Source organism: Oncorhynchus mykiss, chromosome 12 (assembly GCF_013265735.2).
Source record: "Oncorhynchus mykiss isolate Arlee chromosome 12, USDA_OmykA_1.1, whole genome shotgun sequence".
Lineage (NCBI taxonomy): Eukaryota > Metazoa > Chordata > Actinopteri > Salmoniformes > Salmonidae > Oncorhynchus > Oncorhynchus mykiss.
In genome coordinates this window covers 37,544,441-37,567,996 of record NC_048576.1, presented here as the reverse complement: position 1 = coordinate 37,567,996, position 23,556 = coordinate 37,544,441, and the positions used below count along the sequence as shown (strand labels likewise).

The 23,556-nt window shown below is 41.6% G+C and overlaps 2 protein-coding genes across 14 annotated transcripts in view; both read right to left on the bottom strand.

Annotated features, from left to right (window-relative positions):
* LOC110537545 (E3 ubiquitin-protein ligase TRIM37) overlaps positions 1-7,109 on the bottom strand; it is a 28,181-nt gene extending 21,072 nt beyond the window's left edge. For all 7 annotated transcript variants that reach the window (XR_005034964.1, XR_005034965.1, XR_005034962.1 and 4 more), the window contains exons 1-9: positions 6,687-7,109; positions 5,802-5,880; positions 3,709-3,810; positions 3,296-3,336; positions 2,711-2,827; positions 1,663-1,750; positions 1,424-1,546; positions 1,041-1,164; positions 868-935 (exon numbers count right to left, since the gene is read on the bottom strand). Coding sequence is in view for 1 of the 7 variants with exons in the window: in XM_036937504.1 (XP_036793399.1) it covers positions 868-935; positions 1,041-1,164; positions 1,424-1,546; positions 1,663-1,750; positions 2,711-2,827; positions 3,296-3,336; positions 3,709-3,810; positions 5,802-5,880; positions 6,687-6,694 (750 nt within the window). In the remaining 6 variants the exon portion in view is untranslated. The remainder of the gene's footprint in view (positions 1-867; positions 936-1,040; positions 1,165-1,423; positions 1,547-1,662; positions 1,751-2,710; positions 2,828-3,295; positions 3,337-3,708; positions 3,811-5,801; positions 5,881-6,686) is intronic.
* A 1,400-nt stretch (positions 7,110-8,509) lies between these two features.
* The window catches only part of rabgef1 (RAB guanine nucleotide exchange factor (GEF) 1), a 32,844-nt gene continuing 17,797 nt past the window's right edge, over positions 8,510-23,556 (bottom strand). For 4 of the 7 annotated variants that reach the window (XM_021623661.2, XM_021623662.2, XM_036937501.1 and 1 more), the window contains exons 3-9: positions 21,593-21,780; positions 19,757-19,923; positions 17,432-17,513; positions 13,023-13,155; positions 12,715-12,806; positions 12,274-12,530; positions 8,510-12,158 (exon numbers count right to left, since the gene is read on the bottom strand). In XM_021623661.2, coding sequence (XP_021479336.1) covers positions 11,739-12,158; positions 12,274-12,530; positions 12,715-12,806; positions 13,023-13,155; positions 17,432-17,513; positions 19,757-19,923; positions 21,593-21,780 — 1,339 coding nt within the window. In that variant the 3' untranslated portion in view covers positions 8,510-11,738. Of the gene's footprint in view, positions 12,159-12,273; positions 12,531-12,714; positions 12,807-13,022; positions 13,156-17,431; positions 17,514-19,756; positions 19,924-20,646; positions 21,781-23,556 lie in introns of those variants that run through there. The other 3 variants (XR_005034961.1, XM_021623664.2, XM_036937503.1) reach the window with 3 other exon arrangements.

Sequence of the window (23,556 nt, the reverse complement as noted above, 5' to 3'; positions counted from 1 at the left end):
ACACCATTCTGTTATTGGGGTACACCCACACCATTCCAACAAAGTAAGTCTACTTTTTAACATACTTAATTACAATTTTTTGGAAGGAAAACTATTTCACTCATATTGTAAGTAATTATAGATCATATTTCATAGAAATCTGGAAACACCGGAGTGTTACTTTAAGTTGGGTGTTCAAGGTTTCAAAACCATCTCGCAATCAAGTATCAACCATTTCTAGATGGAGCATTCCACACTTGACCAAAACAACTCAGCTTAATCAAAAGGGACGTGGAATGACTCCAATGTAGCATTGGAGTCATGAGAAGGGCTAGCCTAACCTATGACCTGACCCATCACCCCCCACCCAGTGGTAAGAAGTGACATCCCAAGAAAACTCCTAGGCTCCTAGCCTCTCACGCAAGCTTTCTTCCATCAACACTAAAATTAAATATTTTCATACAACTTAAACTAAATAAAAATGAACAAATCAGGTCTGAAAACTAACAAACTAAACCTAATTCAAAACTAATAGAAATAAAAATGAATCTAAAAACACAAAACTATAATAACCTTGGTGCAGATGCAGAGAAAGAGGATATGAAACGAGAGAAAGCTTCTAGACCATTGGTGGCTCAGTGCCTTTTCTCCCCCAGCTTCCTGCTACCCTGAGTGCTGTGCAGTGTGGCGTGCCAGACTTCCACTGGAAACACTTCACACTCTCCTCTTAAACACCTGCCTCCACAAACCACAGGACCACACACCCTCAAGCAGGTACACCGTGTCCAATCCACTTGTAGTGCCACCTATGCTGTTATGATTGCCTTTTGCTTTACTGGTGTTAAATGGTACGCTGTATAGTGAGTGGTATGGTACAAGTTCACACACCTGATGTTCCACCTCTTGTAGGAGAGACTCCAGTAGCTCAGTCTCCTGGGTGAGGGAGGTCTTCTGACCTGTTGTGAGAGGACATTTCATGTAAAAAAATAATATTTCAGTGACATAGAAGGGCATTACAGTGACTAGAGTGAACCCGGAATGGTGTCACCAAATGAGCGTACCCATGAGGGTGAGGAGTTTGTTCTTGAGCTGGTTGTCCAGACGGGCGATCATCATCTCCACTGCATTACGGATCTCTCGCACTCGCTCGTCCTTGGCCCCTCGCACTGCTTCCACATTCCTCTCCTGAGAGAACCAGAAAACCATGTCAAATGAAGGCAGAGATTGGTACAACGGTAACTTCATCTGTCATCATAGATGGATAGTGTGTAGAGGATAATTAGCTACAGAGGATAATTACCTGTAGTGTCGTTGTGCCATCTAGCGGTTAAAATCAACACTGCATTAGTGATACTATTTTCTCATGTGCGCGTCTAACCAAGCCACAAAAAACAATCAAACGATCCCATGATATGTCATAATATACAGACACAGTTCCCCTCACCACTTCCTGCACCAGGCTGATAAGTTCCATGAGGCGTCGGCGGAGCTTGGCCACCTCCTCGTTCACCTTGGTCACGTGCTGCTCATAGATCTCAGCCAGAGGCTTGAAGGTGTGGCCACCATGCTTGGGAAAGGGGTAGATGTGGTGATCATAAAATGGAGGGACGGACTGACAGAGTACTTGTCTTATACCAAACTGATGTGGGCTTGATTGAGAATACTCCTCTGGGGGTCACTTACCATGCCTCCCCACAGAGCACACTGGTGGCAGATGCACTTCTTACAGGTCCAGCAGAACACACTGAGCTTCTCATGGTGGTTCTCACACCTGTAGACAAACCACACAACTGATAAGGTTGACACATCCAGACCCTCTGGAATCTCTTTTCAATACATTTTCTATAATTAACCATGTTTCTTTCGATCCAGTTTTTTTTGCAAGTAAAGGCAAACCGTATTTAAAAAAAAATCATGATAGCTGTGATGGAAACAGGAAGGGTCTGTAAAATGTTATAAACACAGACATAAAGTGAGAAATGGAGGTGGAAACTACTTTATGTACAAATATTGATATGATAACCATCATATCAAAGTAAACTTGGGAGTCAGGTGATGATATGGTGTGTGGTCCTCCCACTACGACTCAGGAAACCATGCAGTTTATTAGGCTACAGATGAAATAAGTTATGAACTTCACAGGGTGGTGAAAGTGCACGGTGATGAGCTTGACGCTCCTATCCATTAAATATCAAGGGTCTTATTCTGGTGACATGATGATCGATGCTTGACAGCCGTCTGACAGTTCAAAATGTCATGGAAACATTGATCTTTAGGTTTTTATTGAAATCATGGAAACGTAAGTGAAAAAGTACATTTTACATGTGCACTGTCATCATGCACTGATTTTTATCCCCAACAAGGGTGGGAAATGCGCATATTTTCTTTAAGTAGATTTTTCCATATTCGCATGAAAGTCTAATGGCAATTGGGTGGAAAACAAGCTACTGTCAGCAAAACAACTCCCAAACAACCAGCCATGTATAAACTCAGCCCACATTAGAATGTGCTGGGCCTTCAAATTTCCTAGCTGAAAGGACACAATTTTCTTTTGCCTCATACTGCAGGTACAAGCTATATTTTGTTTAATCGGGGTTCAGGTCGTTTTAGAGGTCTTCAGAAAGGGGTAGAAAGGGCAGAGAGAGACAGAAGGATAAAAAAAGCAGTGGTAGTGATGATGAATGAGGCGGCAAGTCACAGGGGAGCAATGGAGAGGGATGCTGGGGCTCACTTGTCCTTGTCGTTCTCCTCATGTTTGGAGAGGTTGCAGAGCTGCAGGGTGTCCAGCTGCTGGGTAACTTCCTCAACCCAACGGCAGTTCACCAGCTCCCGCAGCTGCAGTGGTGCCCTGGACACACACAAGATCAGGCTTGACATATAATGCCCACTAAATGGTGGCTAGAGCCTAGGTCAGGGATGTCAAACTCATTCCATGGAGGGCCTAGTGTCTGCATGTTTTTAGTTTTTCCTTTCAATTAAGACCTAGACAACCAGGTGAGGGGAGATCTTTACTAATTAGTGACGTTACTTCATTAATCAAGTACCAGGGAGGAGCGAAATCCTGCAAACAGTCTGCCCTCCTGGAAATGAGTTTGACAAGTGGCCTAGGTCTATCCAAAAACATCTAATCAAACAATATAGCCAAAGGAAGTTACATACAGATCTCCAAGTTTAGTATACCTTCAAGAATTTTTCAAGCAAGACTTCTTTAGAAATGTGTTTCTTTTACCAGCATGAATTGATACTGGCACTATAATTTTTCTGGGGTCGCAACCCCTACTTTGAATACTACTACAGTAGTAGGAGGAGGGCTTACCGACAGTGTGGGCATTGGGCTCTCTGCTCAGTCAACCAGCGCTGTCAATAGGAGAGGTTACATTACAGCACTGCAGATGAGGTTGTATAGATATCCACAAGATTCCTAACACCCATGACTGCATTCATTTACTATATTTCTAGCCTGACAGTTCAATGTAAACACTAATGAGAATGTTTCTATACTTTAATCATTTGAAAATGTAAAGTGGAATTTTGGATTTCTCTGGTAAACAAGAAAAGTAGTTTCATAAAGCTTCTGCTTAATTCACCAATGCTGTGAGTTTTAAGCATGTTAGTCCGAACAGAGACTTTTTAATGTGCATTGTTGTAGATTTCTCCCTCACAACCCAGCTGTGCAGTTACGCTAACGAGCTGGCCTCATTGCCCGTGGCGACATGTCATGAGACTCACCCTTATGCAGCTGAAACAGCAGAGTTTGGAGCAGTGGGGGCAGAGCCGAGCGTCCCGCAGCTTCTCCATACAGATGAAACAACGAAACACCTCCGCAATACTCTACGTACAGAGATGGAAGGCTTTTAAATTATCAAAGCAAGACTGGAACCATTATTAATTGACAGGAAACAGTAGGCTCTTGAAATGTGGTGTACGATACATTCAATTAATACAGGCCTAACTAGAAATGTGATATAGGGTATATATTTTGTAAATTGACTTTCTAAATATAAATCTATCAAACAGTGATAAAAACTAAAAACTACAAGCACAATGAACAGAGGGGGGGGGGGGGGCTTAGTCATGGACATGCAAGCAGGAATCAATTCTTATTTGGTACAGTTTAGGCACAAACCAATGTAAATGACTGTCTGGTGGGGTGAGCAATATCACAATCTAATGCAATTGGCATAAGGCCAACGATGGCTGAGAGGAAAAGCTATAGTCTAGTAATACATCCTGAGCTCAGGAGTGCTTCCATCCATCGCCTGTCAGCTGAGGAGATTTTCTAGTTAGAGCAGTGTGTCTAGTTGTTCACACAAGCAAGTCAGAGATGGCTCTTTATCTAAAGCTGCAGTGAGGTAACCAGTGACATACATAATGACAGAGTGAAAACAGTTTTTTTTTTGTTATGTTTGCAAATGTATTAAAAATTAAAAAAAACATACCTTATTCACATATAGTACCAGTCAAAAGTTGACACCTACTCATTCCAGGGTTTTATTTTTTACATTGTAGAATAATAGTGAAGACATCAAAACTATGAAATAACACATATGGTATCATGTAGTAACCAAAAAAAGTTAAACATATCCAAATATATGTGAGATTAGAGATTCTTCAAAGTAGCCACCCTTTGCCTTGATGACAGCTTTGCACTCTCTTCGCATTCTCTCAACCAGCTAAAATAGTCCTATTTGGTAAAAGACCAAGTCCATTTTATGGCAAGAACAACTCAAATAAGCAAAGAGAAATGACAGTCCATCATTACTTTAAGACATGAAGGTCAGTCAAAGTGCAGTCGCAAAAACCATCAAGCGCTATGATGAAACTGGCTCTCATGAGGATCGCCTCAGGAAAGGAAGACCCAGAGTTACTTCTGCTGCAGAGGACAAGTTCATTAGAGTTACCAGCCCAAATAAATGCTTCACGGAGTTCAAGTAGCAGACACATCTCAACATCAACTGTTCAGAGACTGCGTGAATTAGGCCTTCATGGTAGAATTGCTGCAAAGTAATCACTACTAAAGGACACCAATACGAAGAAGAGACTTGCTTGGGCCAAGAAACACAAGCAATGACATCAGACCTGTGGAAATCTGTCCATTAGTCTGATGAGTCCAAATTTGAGATTTTTGGTTCCAACCCGCTGTGTCTTTGTGAGATGCAGAGTAGGTGAACAGATGATCTCCACATGTGTGGTTCCCACAGTGTAACATGGAGGTGTGATGATGTGGGGTGTTTGGCTGGTGACACTGTCAGTGATTTATTTAGAATTCAAGGCACACTTAACCAGCATGGCAACCACAGGATTCTGCAGCGATACGCCATCCCATCTGGTTTGCGCTTAGTAGGAGTATCATTTGCTTTTCAACAGGACAATGGTCCAACACACCTCCAGGCTGTGTAAGGACTATTTGACCAAGAAGGAGAGTGATGGAGTGCTGCATCAGATGAGCTGGCCTCCACAATCACCCGACCTCAACCAAATTGAGATGGTTTGGGATGAGTTGGACCGCAGTGTGAAGGAAAGCAGCCAACTCCTTCAAGACTGTTGGAAAAGCATCCCTCATGAAGCTGGTTGAGAGAATGCCAAGAGTGCACAAAGCTGTCAACAACGCAAAGGGTGGCTACTTTGAAGAATCTAAACTATATTTAGATTTATTTTACACTTATTTGGTTACTACATGATTCCATGTATCATTTCAGTGTTGATGTCTTCACTATTATTCTACAAAGTAGAAAATAGTACAAATAAAGAAAAACCCTTGAATGAGTAGGTGTCCAAACGTTTGACTGGTACTGTATACTGATGTGCAAAATGGACCACACCTCAACACTTTGTTCATCCATCTCAGCCAGTTCAGTTTTCTTCAAGTGGAGGAAATTGGGTGAAATCTCAATCCAATACCTATTATCATGGTGAGAAAGAAAACAGGGGTGTAATCATTAGTCCAAACAGTTGCACTTCGCAACAAAAACGAATTTCTATTTGACAAATTATGGTTGGCTCTATCCCCGTTTCGTTATGTTTGTTTATGTTTAAGAAACGGTTTGTAACATAATCAACGTAATGAATACGTCGCAGTGTTACAAAACATTCCCTTTTGCAGCGAAAACGAACCCAACAAACAGGGCGGGAACTAAATTAATATGTCCAATATAAATATTAATTTGATGTTTTCCAACTGTTTGGAGTGTAATCGTTACGCAGATTCTGTTGCAAAACTTTTTGCAGAAACCGTTTACGCCAAATCGAAACGCAAACATTCAGGTAGGTCCCTCCCCGTTTAGTTTGGTTCGTAAACGGTAGACCTTCTGTAATGAACACACCCCAGTTGTGTCAAACTAATGCAGATAGAGGTCAAGTCATTTCCAGCGCATAAATGAATGAGTTCATGATAACGGTATTTCAAACGAACATTGGTGTTCAATAACTTCATGCTGAAAAAGAGTTTGGCTCTGTGACTGGTTAGCTAACGTTAAGCAGGTGGTGACTTGGCTAATTAATACTGGTTTCCAAAACTTTGTTGATTATATCCATCTATACACACACCATTAAAATAATTGTAGTTTGACATGGGGTTGAACAACAAAGCTAACTAACTAGTAAACATTAAAAAAAAGAGCCAATGAAGTTGTGCATTATGTTATGAGGGCTGATGGCAAATTCTAATTCATAGCTAGCGAGCTAGCTAACTATGATAGTTATCTTACCTTCTCATATGCTTGCTAGATAGCTAATTGGCTTAGCTATTTCTTCTTTCTTCAAAAAGGCATTGATAACCGCGCTGAAGATACACGCCGAAGTTCCACTATTATTTTGGATGGGTGGAACTAGCTTGCTAGTTAGCGTCAGCTAGCCTGATTCCGAACATCCACTGGCTAATAAACGAATTAGCATCGAGCTTACTTGACCTAGCTAGCAACTAAATTGCCTCAGCTGTAAATATCGAATTCATACAGTAAATGCAGGCTTCATTCAATGATACATTTGAACGCAAGACTATATATATATTTTGCAATCCGTGACTACATTTATATTTCTCCCATGATGCAGGCTATATCATCTGCTGCAGCTACATATCACCATTGGAGACCGTTCCCGTGTTTATCGCGAGCTCTTCGGATATTGCTTAAACCAATGTAAAAGCGGTGGAAGGTGGGACGTTTGTAAATGATCCAATGGGCAATGGCCCATATGGCTGAGATGGTAAGGCAACACACCCATTTTCTTATCGTATGATCCGCACACACCACTGATATTGAAAAACAAATTGAGGTTAAAAAAAAGAAAATTATCTGTGACTATGGTAATTTCCAGTGATGTAATTACATATATTATTACATATTATCCATAAGAAATTGGGGAGACAAACGGTAACACAAAATGTGAAATTGAAAACCTAGCTAGCTAACGTTACATAATTGTATTATTCTCCCCATTGCATTGCAAGTGCAGAATAAAAGTTACTTATCAACTATGCCATGCTTAAAACTGTACTGAAATGTGGACCTTCCACTGAAAATGCCTTATTCTGAAGCATCATTTGGACCCGAGTGAGAAATTGACCCACATACTAAATACAGAGCACCCGGAGAGTTGCCTTCAGTGGAGTTGCCTTCTCTGGATGTGGGACCAAATTACTGAGCAATTTTTTTATGTCCCCAGTGAACCTGATTAAATGTAAGTCTTTCATTCAGGCTAGCCCCATCGAGACACATCCCATTTTCAGCAGGATCCTCTGGTATCAAGCCTAGCTAAACACTGTGAACCTTGATGAATATAGGCATCCATAGACACACATAACAAAAGTACATCTTAATTTTCATCCATTGTCTCCTTATCTCCACCTGTTGTAATCTGAAAACATGTGATAGGTAAAAGCAATATGGTGGACGCCAGCAGGCAATCTACATACACACGTGACCCGTCCAATTCTATTTGATCAATGCAGATGAGGACAAGAGACTTGGAGAAAGAGGCACATACGACTACAATATGTATTAATCATGTCCTTTCTCCTCACTTTCATATAATATATAGAGCTCCAGATCAGCCACTATTAAATAGTCATTGCTAGAAACAAAAAACACATCTTAAAAGTTCTACCTAAAACACAAACAATTTGATAATGCTAATGTTCAGTGAGCTTTTCTGTTACAGTACAGCTTTTTAGAAATTTGGTGTCAATGAATTTCCAGCACAAATTCAGAGGCTGAGTGTCAAAATGTAGATTAAACCAAGCATATGCATTTTCTGCACAGGATTCTCAGAATTGGGATATGGTTCCAAAGTAACCCGTACTGCTGTGCAGTGCCCCATCTTATCTGCTTTAGCACAACTCTGGTCAACATTTTCACCACAAGATGTCAGTAGCAAGTCATTTGCAGCAGGCAATGCAGACTACTCTACATGATTTAGGCTAGATTTGAGTGCATTCACTGTTAACGAGCAACAGTTCCAGTAAATTAAATTTGAACAAACATCACCATTATGGGTGGAAATGGTGTGAGGGAGAAAAAAGTAACACAGCTGATGGATTTGAAATCCAGGGGTTTATTCATTGAATGGCAATTAATACACTGACAATAGACACTGTAAAACAAGGCTATTCTTATAAGTTACATGTCCATAATAAAAAGTGATGTGCCATTCAGTTTAAAAGTTTACATAAATATACACATACTTGTTTAGAAATCTCTTAAGAGACCCCTTAGCAGTCAGTCACAGTTGATTACAGTGTTAAAGTAGAGTACCTGTTATGTCTGTGTAACAACGGAATGAGTGATGTTAATTAACACTTTACAACCAGGGGCTTATTCAGGTGATTAAAACGTTCAATGGATTGCTGATAGCAAACACCATGCGGTAATCAGATCGAACTGTTAAGAAGTGTCCCTTCTGCATTGTTCTGAGTGTTTCGCCCCACTGAACATTCCCCAGGTATCATCCATATTTCACGATACATTATGATATACAACATGCCACCTCCATATATCAGCAGTTCACTGGCATTTTGTACATAACACAGTAACCTGCGTCTTGGTCAACTTCAGGTTTCACAGATTGTACCACTGTCTGAAGAATAAACTTAGGATGGTGCTCCCAGATCTGTTGCAAAATGGAAAAGAAGCGTATTAACTGAAAGTCCTCTATTAATCCTTTGTTTCACTAGACTGGCATCCTCTTAAATATTTTCCAACCGTTTGAATGCGATAATAAAATTAAAGGGCCACATATTTTAGCACGCTTATTGATACGTTCTCACATTTAGCTTAAGTAGTACCATTACCTTAATATATATATATATATATATATATATATATATATATATATATATATATATATTTTACAGCCAGATAATTCTGCACCATCAAAATAAATTAGAAATATAGCAGGTCGATTCTAGCCCAGCGGAAGATCATCCTGGCAATTCTCACATAGGAACTTCATTGGGAGGAAGGATGTTTGACATGCTTTTTACATTCGTATTGCAAAATATTTGAGAAAATCATGTTGAAAGTGGCCAGTTTAGGCCCTTTTTATACCTATACATGCCTCCTGTAAGACCCTATGATCTGTGAACAGTACATGATACAGACCATCTTGGTGTCATTATACTCTTTATAGTGTGATCCATTATATGCAGTATGTCTAGATTCTGAAATACACTTTCACATCAATTTATAAAACATTAAAATATTAATGAATATCTCAATTAAGGAATATCTTAACCTGATTTCTTAATTTAAACAGTTTTCAACAATATACTCTTCAAACGTCACATTTCCAGAGTGACTCTCTGCTACTGTTAAAGAAATCATACATTTTATACATAGAAATTGACATTATAGGTCATTAACCAATCTCATCCCTCCTTTAGGCTTGCACATTTAGTAATCACCAACAGATGGAGTTCCCTTTAAATCCATTTTTCCTCATTCACTATGTTGGTGGTGCTCAAAATGTATTTTTACTCCAGAATTAGCAGAGAGCCCACTTTGTAAATGTGATGTACTTGTAGAGTATACTGTTCCAAACAATATGTATTCAAATGAACACAATCAAAAAGGGTAGTTTTGAGATATTTATAATAGTATTTGTAATGTTGAATAAATTAATGTCAACATTTGTATTTCAGAATCTAGACTTACTCCATATAATGGATCACACTATAAAGAGTAATGGATCACACTATAGAGTATAATGGATCACACTATAGAGTATAATGGCACCAAGATGTTGTCTGTATAATGTACTGTTCACAGATCATAGGGTCTTACAGAAGGCATGTACGGCGTAGGTATAAAGAGGGCCTAAAATGTTTTGTGATACAAATGTAAAAAGCTTGCTAAACATCCTTCCTGTCAATAAAGTTACTATGTGAGAATTGCCAGAACAACCTGAGACAACAATATTTTCTGCTTCTGCTGACTTGGAATTGCCCAGCAGCAGTACACCAAGGAAACAATTAAAAAGTATTTGTTCAAGTTTAAAATTAATTGAGGAGTGTTATGTGCTTTGCCTCTCATAATACCATAGGTAGTAATTGTTTATCCAATATTAATGTGTTAAAAAGCTAACTTCTTACACTGCCCCCAAATAATATTGTTATCCCCAACCAATACATATTATGTACCTGGGAGAATAAATTCCCTTTTAATACATTGTTCATTTAGAAACATACAGGATCATTTCCCTATTGTAGTACACATTGTAGTTTACAGCATCAGCACCATGGTTCAACTATCAAAAAAAAAAAAGTATTGTCCTGCGATTCCATGGTATAACAAGAAGCATGCTTCAGCATTACTATGCCTCATGGGCATCCTACATGAGTGTAACAGGAGTTTTCCTGGTCAGATCACATCATCAGGAAAAAGGTCCTTTAATACTTACAGTAAGGGCTCTTATCCTGACACATAGTTGAGATATAAAATTAATGAGAAGTTAAAAGTACCTTACCTACCTAATTCATAATTTTCTGATGATTAAGCGCTCTATATTACCATTACAAATATTAGTTGAGACCACACATTGGGGCATAATCACATAAGAACCAGCTTAAGACCTTTGGTTTTGGATGAAACACATCCCTTTTCCCCCCATTGCGCACAATTAGCCTGCACCCTGGTCCCTTGCTGGAGACTCAAGAAGGCTAGGAGCAAAGCACATGCAAGCAGATTATACAATTCTGCAGAGTGCATACTGCAAGATGCAGAAGTCAGCGTTTCCCAAATTCAGCAGCAGCCATCTAAAAATACATACCCCTTTCGGCACTACAAGCTGGCTTACAGTATCAAGATGTGCCGTCTGGGTCTGTGCAGCGGGGGTGTAGAGGATTACAGACTAGGGCCGAATGCCAACTCCGCCATACATAGTGTGAGGCCATCTGAAGAGGTCTGGTCTAAAAGGAATATGTGTATGCAGGAGCATTGTTTTGGCTTGGCTCCATTTCAGTCCCTAAACCCTTTTTCTCAAACTTAGTCCATCCTTTTGATCTATTAATGCTTAATTTAACCAGGCTGAGATAGTAAGAAAAAAGAAAAGGGTCTAGGGGGTCTAGGGGCCAAAAGGGTCTAGGGGCCAAAATGGACCAAAGCTTACAGTATGTGAGAATGTTTAAAAGCGTAGCAGTGGAGACAGGAGGGGGCTGCCACTTCCTGAACCTCACCAAAGTGAAGAGCCAATGACGTCTCAAGACATTAGAGAGGCGCAGTCATTTGTTCAAGAAGCCCTTTGTTGCCTACGATTCTGCAGAGACATTACCCAGCAAACACCTGGGGTGTCAGTGGTGGTGGCAGCCGGTCGTTTTCCACGTTGTCTGAGTCAATGGCGGAGGGGGTGGGCAGGCGGATCTCCAGCGGGTACTTCTCCAGGATCTCCTGCACCTCTCGCTCCACACTCTCCTGCCAGGTGATCAGGTCTCTCTGCAGGCTCTGCACCCCCTCCAGAACCCTGTCTTGTCGGCTCCCCAGGCCAGACAGGAGGTCCAGGTTCTGGTAGACTTGGGATAGGGCGGGACTGGAGGCGGCAGAACCAGTAGGAGGGTCCACCTGGGGCCAGCCGCTGTCTGCCTCAGGCCTGCGAGGAGAGGCCTGGCCCGACATGTAGCGCTCAAAGTCCTCTGGGTCCAAGTTGAGAGACTGGGCGTCCAGTTTCTCGATGAAGGCAACTGCACAGCACTAAACAGAGAAAGGACACATGAGGTGAGCCATGAACAAAAAGTGTGTGTGCTTGGTTCTCATCAACTTGGTGTGGGCATGAGGGAGTGGTGTGAGGTGGCACAGAGACAGGTACCAGGTTAGTGAAGTAGTATCCGTCCTCTCCAGTCATGAGCCTGCTGGGGTTGCAGAAGCGGGTGATGTACTGGATGTTGGACTGCAGGCGTGGAGGGTTGGCTTTCAGCACGATGTAGATCAGGGTGGGCAGGAAGTCGTCGGCCGAGGCTGGCTCGCTCTTCGTGATCTTGATGGCGCTGAAGATGTGCTTGCTGCAGCGCGTGATGCACGCTAGCTTGTCCCGGGGTACCCGCTTGGAGTCCATCTCGATGACATCTGTGACGCGACACACACAATTCACAATCCTGTCCACACTAACAAGATTTCATTAACAAAGTCTATGAATGTTTGTACAACAGACGTATAGCAAACTAAAGGCAACACTCTGCAGTGTCCTCGAACAACACTACCCATGTAGTGAGTCCTAATGGGGTCCAGTGTGACACCATCAATAGCTCACCTGTTATGGCTTTGACCACGTTGTCTGAAACCTCTGGGATCTCCTCATCCACTGGCACACAAAGCATCTGAATGTCCACCCAGTGTAACGCCCTGTACAACAGAGTGCCGTGGGTGAGCGAGACCTACAGTGACTAACACCCACCGTGCCACCAACACCCACAGAGACAGACACGCAAAAGGGGCATTACCACCCACAGTGATATAGTCACATAATTGCATGCATCTCTCTGTCCACAGTGGTAAATATCCCAACACACAAGCACAGATTAAACGACTTGTCCTCAGACAGGATATGGTAGTCCTTACCGTATCCGGTTCTGAGTGGCCAGGTCTTTCTCCTCATCGTCTGTGGTCTCGGGGCAGAAGACACTCTTATACAGGCGTGTCATAATGTACTTCTCCACCTCGTCCATCACTCGCTCCACACGCTCTGAAGAGCCTGGAGGGAAGAGACACCCCATGAGGCTTTACTTTGGTCTTCATTACATATAAACATTACCATAGTATCAACTGTATATTAGCTTTATGCCTATGTAGCACACAGTGAGGAACAGATGAGTCATGCAAACATTCCACACATCAAAGATCAAAGAATCTATTTGGTCTAAAGGCCTGACGTCTCACAAAAACGTTTCCCATTTCAGTCAATGAGGACCAAGAGATAGGACTTTAGCCTTTGATATGAGAGAAAGGATTTCGAGTAAACAGGCTTATCAGTCATTCATTTTGTCCTCACTGGCCTCTTGGTGAAGTGCTTAGACATCACTTCTATTAGTGTCAAAGGCATTGGCAGAAATTGCTGTGTGGCTGGGCCTGAGTCAAAGTGACTGGGCCAACATTTTCTAGCAAAAATACCCAGGTATCAGTGGTGTAGTCATGGCGTATGGAGAAGCAGGCATATTCCAATTTTGCCAAGAATTTCCCAAACGGTCTGCCTGGCAAATCAAAAGTGCCCTGTGTGAAAAATTCTATGAGAAACAGATGTAGGCTACTCAATGATCTAAAAGCATGGCAATGAAAAACACATCAACCATCATATCCAGAAGTAAATAATAGACCTAGCACTTATGGCTGATATGTTAAGCAAAGGGACCAGAAAAGGAACAGATTTCTGTGGTGGTGCTTTACATGAGAACGGGATACTGGAGGAGTTCCTACACTTCACAGTAGTTGAAGGCTTTGACACTAGTCGCTGCTGATGAATCTCTTTATTCTGCATTTTGCGAGAGGAGATTTGTGTGTTACAAAAAAGGGTTAGGCTACATTCAATTCCATACACCCTGGTTTCCACATACAGTGCATTTGGAAAGTATTCAGACCCCTTGCCTTTTTCCACATTTTGTTACCTTACAGCCTTATTCTAAAATGGATTTTAAAAAGTTACAATTCCCCATAATGACAAAAAACCCAAAAATACCTTATTTACATAAGTATTCAGACCCTTTGCTATGAGACTCAATTTAGCTCAGGTGCATCCTGTTTCCATTGATCATCCTTGAGATGTTTCTACAACTTGGAGTCCACCTGTGATAAATTCAATTGATTGGACATGATTTGGAAAGGCACACACCTGTCAAAATAAGGTCCCACAGTCGACAGTGCATGTCAGAGCAAAAACCAATCCATGAGGTCAAAGGAATTGTCCGTAGAACTCCAAGACAGGATTGTGTCAAGGCACAGATCTGGGGAAGGGTACCAAAATATTTCTACAGCATTAAAAGGTCCCCAAGAACACAGTGGCCTTCATAATTAAATGGAAGAAGTTTGGAACCACCAAAACTCTTCCTAGAGCTGGCCACCTGGCCAAACTGAGCAATTGGGGGAGAAAGGCCTTGGTCAGGGAGGTGACAAAGAACCCGGTGGTCACTCTGACAGAGCTCCAGAGTTCCTCTGTGGAGATGGGAGAACCTTCCAGAAGGACAACCATCTCTGCAGCACTCCACAAATCAGGCCTTTATGGTAGAGTGGCCCGACGGAAGCCACTCCTCAGTAAAAAACGCACAACGGCCCATTTGGAGTTTGCCAAAAGACACCTAAAGGACTCTCAGGCCATTAGAAACAAGATTCTCTGGCCTGATGAAACCAAGATTGAACTCTTTGGCATGAATGCCATCGTCACATCTAGAGTAAACCAGGCACCATCCCTACGGTGAAGCATGGTGGCAGCATCATGCTGTGAGGAGGTTTTTAAGCGGAAGGGACTGGGAAACTAGTCTGGACCGAGGGAAAGATGAACAGAGCAAAGTACAGAGAGATCCTTGATGAAAACCTGCTCCAGAGAGCCCAGGACCTCAGACTAGGGCGAAGGTTCACTTTCCAACAGGACAACGACCTTAAGCACATAGTCAAGACAACGCAGGAGTGGCTTCGGGACAAGTCTCTAAAATGTCCTTGAGTGGCCCAGCCAGAGCCCTAACTTGAACCGGAACGAACATCTCTGGGGAGACCTGAAAATAGCTGTGCAACGACGCTCTCCATCCAACCTGACAAAGCTTGAGAGGATCTTGAGAGGATCTGCAGAGAACAATGGGAGAAACTTCCCAAATACAGGTGTGTCACGCTTGCAGCGTCATACCCAACACGATCGAGGCTGTAATCGCTGCCAAAAGGTACTTCAACAAAGTACTAGGTAAAGGATCTGAATAAAAGTATTTAGTCAGCCACCAGTTCTCCCACTTAAAAAGATGAGAGGCCTGTAATTTTCATCATAGGTACACTTCAACTATGACAGAGAAATTTAGATTTTTTTTCTCCAGAAAATCACATTGTAGGATTTTTAATGAATTTATTTGCAAATGATGGTGGAAAATAAGTATTTGGTCACCTACAAACAAGCAAGATTTCTGGCTCTCACAGACCTGTAACTTCTTCTTCCTTAAGAGGCTCCTCTGTCCTCCACTCGTTACCTGTATTAATGGCACCCGTTCACAACCTCAAACAGTCACACTCCAAACTCCACTATGGCCAGTAGGAGTGGCTTCGTAAGAAGCATTTCAAGGTCCTGGAGTGGCCTAGCCAGTCTCCAGATCTCAACCCCATAGAAAATCTTTGGGGGGAGTTGAAAGTCTGCGTTGCCCAGCAACAGCCCCAAAACATCACTGCTCTAGAGGAGATCTGCATGGCGGAATGGGCCAAAATACCAGCAACAGTGTGTGAAAACCTTGTGAAGACTTACAGAAAACGTTTGACCTCTGTCATTGCCAACAAAGGGTATATAACAAAGTATTCAGATAATCTTTTGTTATTGACCAAATACTTATTTTCCACCATGATTTGCAAATAAATTCATAAAAAATCCTACAATGTGATTTTCTGGATTTATTTGTCTCATTTTGTCTGTCATAGTTGAAGTGTACCTATGATGAAAATTACAGGCCTCTCTCATCTTTTTAAGTGGGAGAACTTGCACAATTGGTGGCGGACTAAATACTTTTTTGCCCCACTGTACACAACATGTCTATTACCGACATATACCGAGAGAGAGCAAAAGAGAGACAGAGAAAGAGATTCTAAAGCAGCAGACAAGTGCAGTGATAAAATGTTAAATTATAGGCTTACTGTCAAAAAATACAGATATTGGGTGAAGTGTTCAGTCTGACCGTCCAACCTTGTGAAATAATCAAAATACCAGATCAACCACTCCCACTCAAAGGAGCGATCTACAGTACAGGCATAACAGGTGGATTCAGGCTATAGTCAGTGCATCGGCCGGACACCAGCTCTGCACTGGATTGGAATTCCAAACCAACGTTGACATGTGCAGACTTACTCAAATTAGTGTACTTGCATACAGTTTGTATACTTATGTAAAACATTTTAAAATGTGCATATATTAACATAGGTTTAAATGACAGCCAATAGTGCTTTAGCAGTAACTAATAGGGATCCTAATAAAATAATTATAAACTGGGTGGTTCCAGCCCAGAATGCTGGTTGGCTGACGGCCGTGGTATACGAGACCGTATACCATGGGTATGACAAAACATTTGTTTTTACTTCTCTTATTACTTACTGTTTTTACTGCTCTAGTAACCAGTTAATAATAGCAATAAGGCACCTCGGGGGTTGGTGTTACATGGCCAATACCACTCCCAATTGGGCCTTATTGCTTAAATAACCCACCACAACAATAGTAACTCTTGAACCATTCAAGCCAGACACCAAACCAACTTTCACATGTTCAGGCTATTGTATCCTATCAATCAATTGATACTTCAAGACAAGCTTGCAAGCCCACACTTCAGGAAATGTACTTTTCTAGTTACAGTAGTAGTTACAGCAGTTCCAAGGCACTGCATCTTAGTGCTAGAAGCGTCACTACAGACCCTGGTTCGATTCCAGGCTGTATCACAACCGGCTGTGATTGGGAGTCCCATAGGGCGGCACACAATTGGCCCAGCGTCATTTGGGTTAGGGTTTGGCCGGGGTAGACCGTCATTGTAAATAAGAATTTGTTCTTAACTGACTTGCTTAGTTAAATAAAAGGTTAAATCAGTAGATATTTCTACTTGCAAATAAAACCAAAAGGCATTTTGTAAGCCGAAAAGACCAACAGAACACTTTATTGTGCACTAGAACACAGTTAGTTAAAACACTCCGTTTAGTCCATTTTTGTGAATCTAATGAATGCATTGTATTTGCATTTTGTACATTGCAAGTTGTTGTATCCCTTTTTGGCTGGTTGAGTCATCATTCTTAATGTTGTTTGAACCTACCTTTAAAATGAGTCATGAGGCGATCGGACAAATTCTGGTAGAAGTCTTGGACACACTCTGACAGCTCGTCAGCACTCAAGTCCTGAAAAATCAAAATGTCATCCCAGGTATTTATCAATCAATGTCAATGTCTGGACGATATGAGAGGAACTACATACCATAACAACCAAACAAACAAAATTGCATGTTCCTGACAAAATGTATGACAGCTTGAAATAACTTTTTAACCTCATCACAACAGCTGTTTTTTCTCTGTTTATATAATTTAATTATATTTCTACAAAGGATACCATAAAAAAAGAGCTTTACACTGAAGGAAATTATAAGAGACACTGTTCTGTAAAACTATGTACAACACAACTACTGATTGTGAGAAAGGCTACTACAGGCACAATACATTCTTGTCTAGCCAATAAAAACCAATAACTTTTTGAAACAAGAGAACCTTGGAGTGTTTTGCCAGATCAAATAGGAATATTTCATTTCAAAACATACACATAAAAGCTATTCTTTCATTTGTGCTTTTCAGGGCTGACCTTTGTTGAAAGAAGAGAAATACCTAAACACTATTGTATATGCCCCCATACCCATACAGTTTATTGCAAAGTTTCAGCTGGATCAAGACCTTCTGTTTAAAATGTTGTCATAATTTGCACACAAGCATAAATTGTGTAGGTACAGCTGAAGTCAGAAGTTTACATACACTTAGGTTGGAGTCATTAAAACACATTTTTCAACCACTCCAAAAATGTCTTGTTAACAAACTATAGTTTTGGCAAGTCGGCTAGGACATCTTTGTGCATGACTTTGTGCATTTTTCCAACAATTGTTTACAGACAGATTATTTAACTTTTTATTCACTGTATCACAATTCCAGTTGGTCAGAAAGTTTAGATACACTAAGTTGACTGTGCCTTTAAACAGCTTGGAAAATTCCAAAAAATGATGTCATGGCTTTAGAAGCTTCTGATAGGCTAATTGACAAAATTTGAGTCATTTGGAGGTGTACCTGTGGATGTATTTCAAGGACTACCTTCAAACCCAGTGCCTCTTTGCTTGACATCATGGGAAAATCAAAAGAAATCAGCCAAGACCTCAGAAGAAAGATTGTAGACCTCCACAAGCATGGTTCATCCTTGGGAGCAATTTCCAAATGCCTGAAGGGACCATGTTCATCTATACAAACAATAGTATGCAAGTATAAACACCATGGAACCACGCAGCCATCATACCGCTCAGGAAGGAAGCGCGTTCTGTGTCCTAGAGATGAAAGTACTTTTGTGCGAAAAGTACAAATCAATCCCAGAACAACAGCAAAGGACCTTGTGAAGATGCTGGAGGAAACAGGTACAAAAGTATCTATATCCACAGTAAAACGAGTCCTATATCGACATAACCTGAAAGGCCGCTCAGCAAGGAATAAGCCACAGCTCCAAAACCGCCATAAAAAAGCCAGACTACGGTTTGCAACTGCACATGGGGAGTAAGATTGTACTTTTTGGAGAAATGTCCTCTGGTCTGATGTCCATAATGACCATCGTTATGTTTGGAGGAAAAAGGGGGAGGCTTACAAGCCGAAGAACACCATCCCAACCGTGAAGCATGGGGGTGGCAGCATCATGTTGTGGGGGTGCTTTGCTGCAGGATGGACTGGTGCACTTCACAAAATAGATGGCATCATGAGGGAGGAAAATATATATATATATTCAAGCAACATCTCAAGACATCAGTCTGGAAGTTAAAGCTTAGTTGCAAATGGACAAAGACCCCAAGCATACTTTCAAAGTTGTGGCAAAATGGAAAAAAGGACAACAAAGTCAAGGTATTGGAGTGGCCATCACAAAGCCCTGACCTCAACCCTTAGAAAATGTGCATGTGCAAGCAAGGAGGCCTACAAACCTAACTCAGTTACACCAGCTCTGTCAGGAGGAATGGGCCAAAATTAACCCAACTTATTGTGGGAAGCCCGTGGAAGGGTACCCGAAACGTTTGACCCAAGTTAAACAATTTAAAGGTAATGCTACCAAATACTAATTGAGTGTATGTAAGCTTCTGACCCACTGGGAATGTGATGAAAGAAATAAAAAGCTGAAATAATTCTCTCAACTACTATCCTGACATTTCACATTCTTAAAATAAAAAGTGGTCATCCTAACTGACCTAAGACAGGGAATTGTTACTAGGAAAAACTGAGTTTAAATCTATTTGGCTAAGGTGTATGTAAACCTCTGACTTCAACTGTATATCTATGCCTTTCAGATATCGTTTTGTACCCTGCACGTTTAAAAATCAATGAATGAGCATTAAGACTCGTTTTCAACTGACCTTTTTGTTGGCCATGATCTCGATGAAGGCTCGGCTCTGCTTGTGGACCTCACGGCCAGGCTTATGCAGGGTCTTCAGGAAGTCCACAAAGTCTCTGGAAACACGGTCCGTCTCAATGCTTGATTGGCGGCTGATGGAGGGGCTGGGAGTCTTGCCCTCCTGGTTCTCTGATGGGGGGGGGGGGAGGGGGGCGACGACGACGACACACCATGACATGTGTTACTCTTAATGTTACGCCATACCTTCCTCTTCATGGTTGCCCTCGCTAACTGACTGAGCCTCAGGTAAACAGTCAGAAGTGTGCATCTTTACATAAGAACTGAGAAGAGGTCAGGAAAACAGACTCAAATATGAAATCAACAGTATTGCGTCACAACTACAAATAAACAGATACTTCAGAACTACTTTTGCTGATGGTTGTAAAAACACATTGTTGGCAGTTTCAGAGACACAGTCAGATGTATCATCTATTCTGTAGAAGTGTATCTACAACTACAGAGAGAATGACAGACACCCACCTCTGAGTCTTGCCACCAGTGCTGCCAGTATAATGACCATACGCAAGAGGAGGACAGTGAGATAATGAACTTTATGAGCAACATGAAAAAGGGACTCTTGTTGAACACGCACACACACCACATTAAACAAACTCAAAACCAACCAGAGCAGCGGAGTCACTTTGATAGACAGGTCTCTCAGCCAATCAGACTGAGCGGGTGCTACTATGGTGAGACTATTGGTACTTCTTAATGTTACCTAGTTGGAGGGTAATTATAAGTCGACTACACTAGTTAAGGCCTTATGGTTTCCTAGTTGGTTTTAAAACTACAGGGATTAAAATGGGAGCGCTATCCAATGCAAATCTCCTCTCAAATGGTAGGAATGATTACCTTCGGTGGGAGAGCCCATTTCCCAAGGGGGAGTAAACATTCCTCTCCAGTCCCTGAGGCCTGTCAGCTTCTCCTCTCCCACAGTGGGGGCTGAGAATGAGATGGTAGGGCCAAGTGGGGCCACAGGGCACGGGAAACAGGGATATAGGGTACCAGAATGGCATACAAGAGAGAATGGGTACATGGGATTTGAGAGAGGTGGGTGAAGGTGGAATGGGTATGGAGAATAATGGACGACAATAAATTCATGAATCAACAAACACTGGCGATGACAGAAGTGCGGAATGAGGGGATCAGACAAGATGGAGAAGGAGAGGGATTGTTTGGTTTGGGACCATTGTGTTATGATGAGAGGGTATCAATGAGATAGAAGGGATTGGAAAGGATATGGAAAACAGTTAAACATAACCTAACTAGAGAGAATGGTGCACAGCAGCTATTACTGCAAAGCAAAAGTGAAATGTGATGAGACAAAGTCACAACTTCGACGAGTGAGGCGTCAATGACAATCAAGGCAGAGGGATAGGGCACCTCTGAATGAAGAAAAAAATATTTAAGTCTGCAAAAATAAAGGAACTTTGAAGTTTGCACCTTGTTCTCGATACCCCTGGGCCCATTGTACAGATAGGAGCTATGGGAGTTTGCCTAACAGTGAGGCTAATAGAGGGCATCACTAAATAACCCAGGCTATAATAGGCTGTAATGGGCTTGGTGGGCACAGAAGACCTTCAAATCACTAACATGCCCTGCTTTAGAGCCTCCGGGGATCACTTCCAAAGAAGTGAGCTGATGAGACAAGTACTAGGCTGATACGCTGGGATGGAAAGAGTGTGTGTGTGTCAGAAACTGCACTGGAGAAATGCCATTGAGATAACTCAGGCTTTAACGTATCAAAGGGAAAGCAGAACTGTCTTCCGTTTTATAGAGTCAATCAGGCAGTCAGTACCTTTCTTGGGGGCTGTCCGTGACGAGGGACTAAAGAACTTCTTCACAGTGGTCACCTTGCGTGTCTTCTCATTGGTCTTCTTCTCCTCGAACTTGGAGAAGGGCGCCAGAGAGGCCTGGGGTTGTGCCTGGGGCTGGGACTGGGCCCCCTGGATGCTGGCATAGGCAACCTCCTCCTCCCTCTGCAGCCTGAGGTAGACCAGGGGGAACAACTGGTGATTAGACTAACTTTAAGCTATTCTTTTTAACTAACAAGACACACCGCTGGTGTTTTTTTTAAATTACTGTGTCATAGGTGGCGCGTCCAATAGGCAAGTCCAATATGCTGAGCTTCCCCTAAAGTAAATTGAATTTGCCAAATTTACAGTACCAGTCAAAAGTTGACACACCTACTCATTCCAAGGCTTCTTTATTTGTACTATTTTCTACATTGTAGAAGAATAGTGAAGACATCAAAACTATGAAATAACACATATCATGTAGTAACCAAAAAAGTGTTATATTTGAGATACTTCAAAGTAGCCACCCTTTTCCTTGATGACAGCTTTGCACACTCTTGGCATTCCCTCAACCAGCTTCATTATGTATTCCCCGGGAATTTCAATTAACAGGTGTGCCTTGTTAAAAGTTCATTTGTGGAATGTCTTTCCTTTTAAATGCGTTGGAGCAAATCAGTTGTGTTGTGACAAGGTAGGGGTGGTATACAGGAGATAGCCCTATTTGGTAAAAGACCAAGTCCATATTATGGCAAGAACTGCTCAAATAAGCAAAGAAAATGACAGTCCATCATAACTTTAAGACATGAAGGTCAGTCAATACAGAACATTTCAAGAACTTTGAAAGTTCCTTCAAGTGCAGTCGCAAAAACCATCAAGCGCTATGATGAAACTGGCTCTCATGAGGACTGTCACAGGAAAGGAAAACCCAGAGATACTTCTACTGCAGAGGATAAGCTCATTAGAGTTACCAATCTCAGAAATTGCAGCCCAAATAAATGCTTCAGAGTTCAAGTCACAGACACATCAACTGTTCAGAGGAGACTGCATGAATCAGGCCTGCATGGTCAAATTGCTGCAAAGAAACCACTACTAAAAGGATACCAATAAAAATAAGAGACTTGGTTGGGTACTGTGTATATATTTTTTAAACTTCAATGAAATAGTTAACAATATTGACTGTATTTAATAACCATCCCGTGACCATTTCCAAATATCCCGGTATATACAGTACACCGCCCAAGCCTAATTGGCACTATAGCGGAGAGCATCGGCCATATCTCCGGTGTAATGTTTTTTAGGACAATTTCCTCCTCCAAGCTAGATGGATGTCATAGCCTACAATATGAGTCTCCCCTTTTCATAAGCATCGATTAGATGGTTGCATCCAAGACAAGATCGTTTTCATTGATCTCAGTTTGTCAGTGTCAGCAGAGTAGTCTACCCTGTCATTTTTGAGGTATTAAAGATTATGCTATTGTCTCCAGTCATGAAGAATAAAGTGTCCTACAACTGCATAAAATGTGTTTATAAAAAGTCAAAACATTTCTCGGATCCTCTTTAAAAATGTCCCTCTAGCTGGGTCTGAGCTCTAGATATGTGCAAAGAAAGGAGAAGAAAAGCATAACGGTATTTTTTGTGAACAGTGAGTCAGTTATATTATTAGCTTAACTAAATGACTATCCAATCTACTCATCACATTAGAAATAGTAGGCTATCTTACATTGGTCTGCATATTCTTTAAGTACCAACAGACACTTTCAACTGGTTGGATTACAGAAATATTGTACCTTTCCCCAACCTTTTGATGTTACCATACTCTCTCATGTTAACAAAGGGCTTTCCAAGTCCATTCTGTAGTGGAGAGAAAACGGGGAAAGGGTATTTATGGGGGTCATAAACCTCACCCAACAGGGCAACGTCATGACACACCTTTGGCGGCGATTACATCTTGGAGTCATCACTGTCG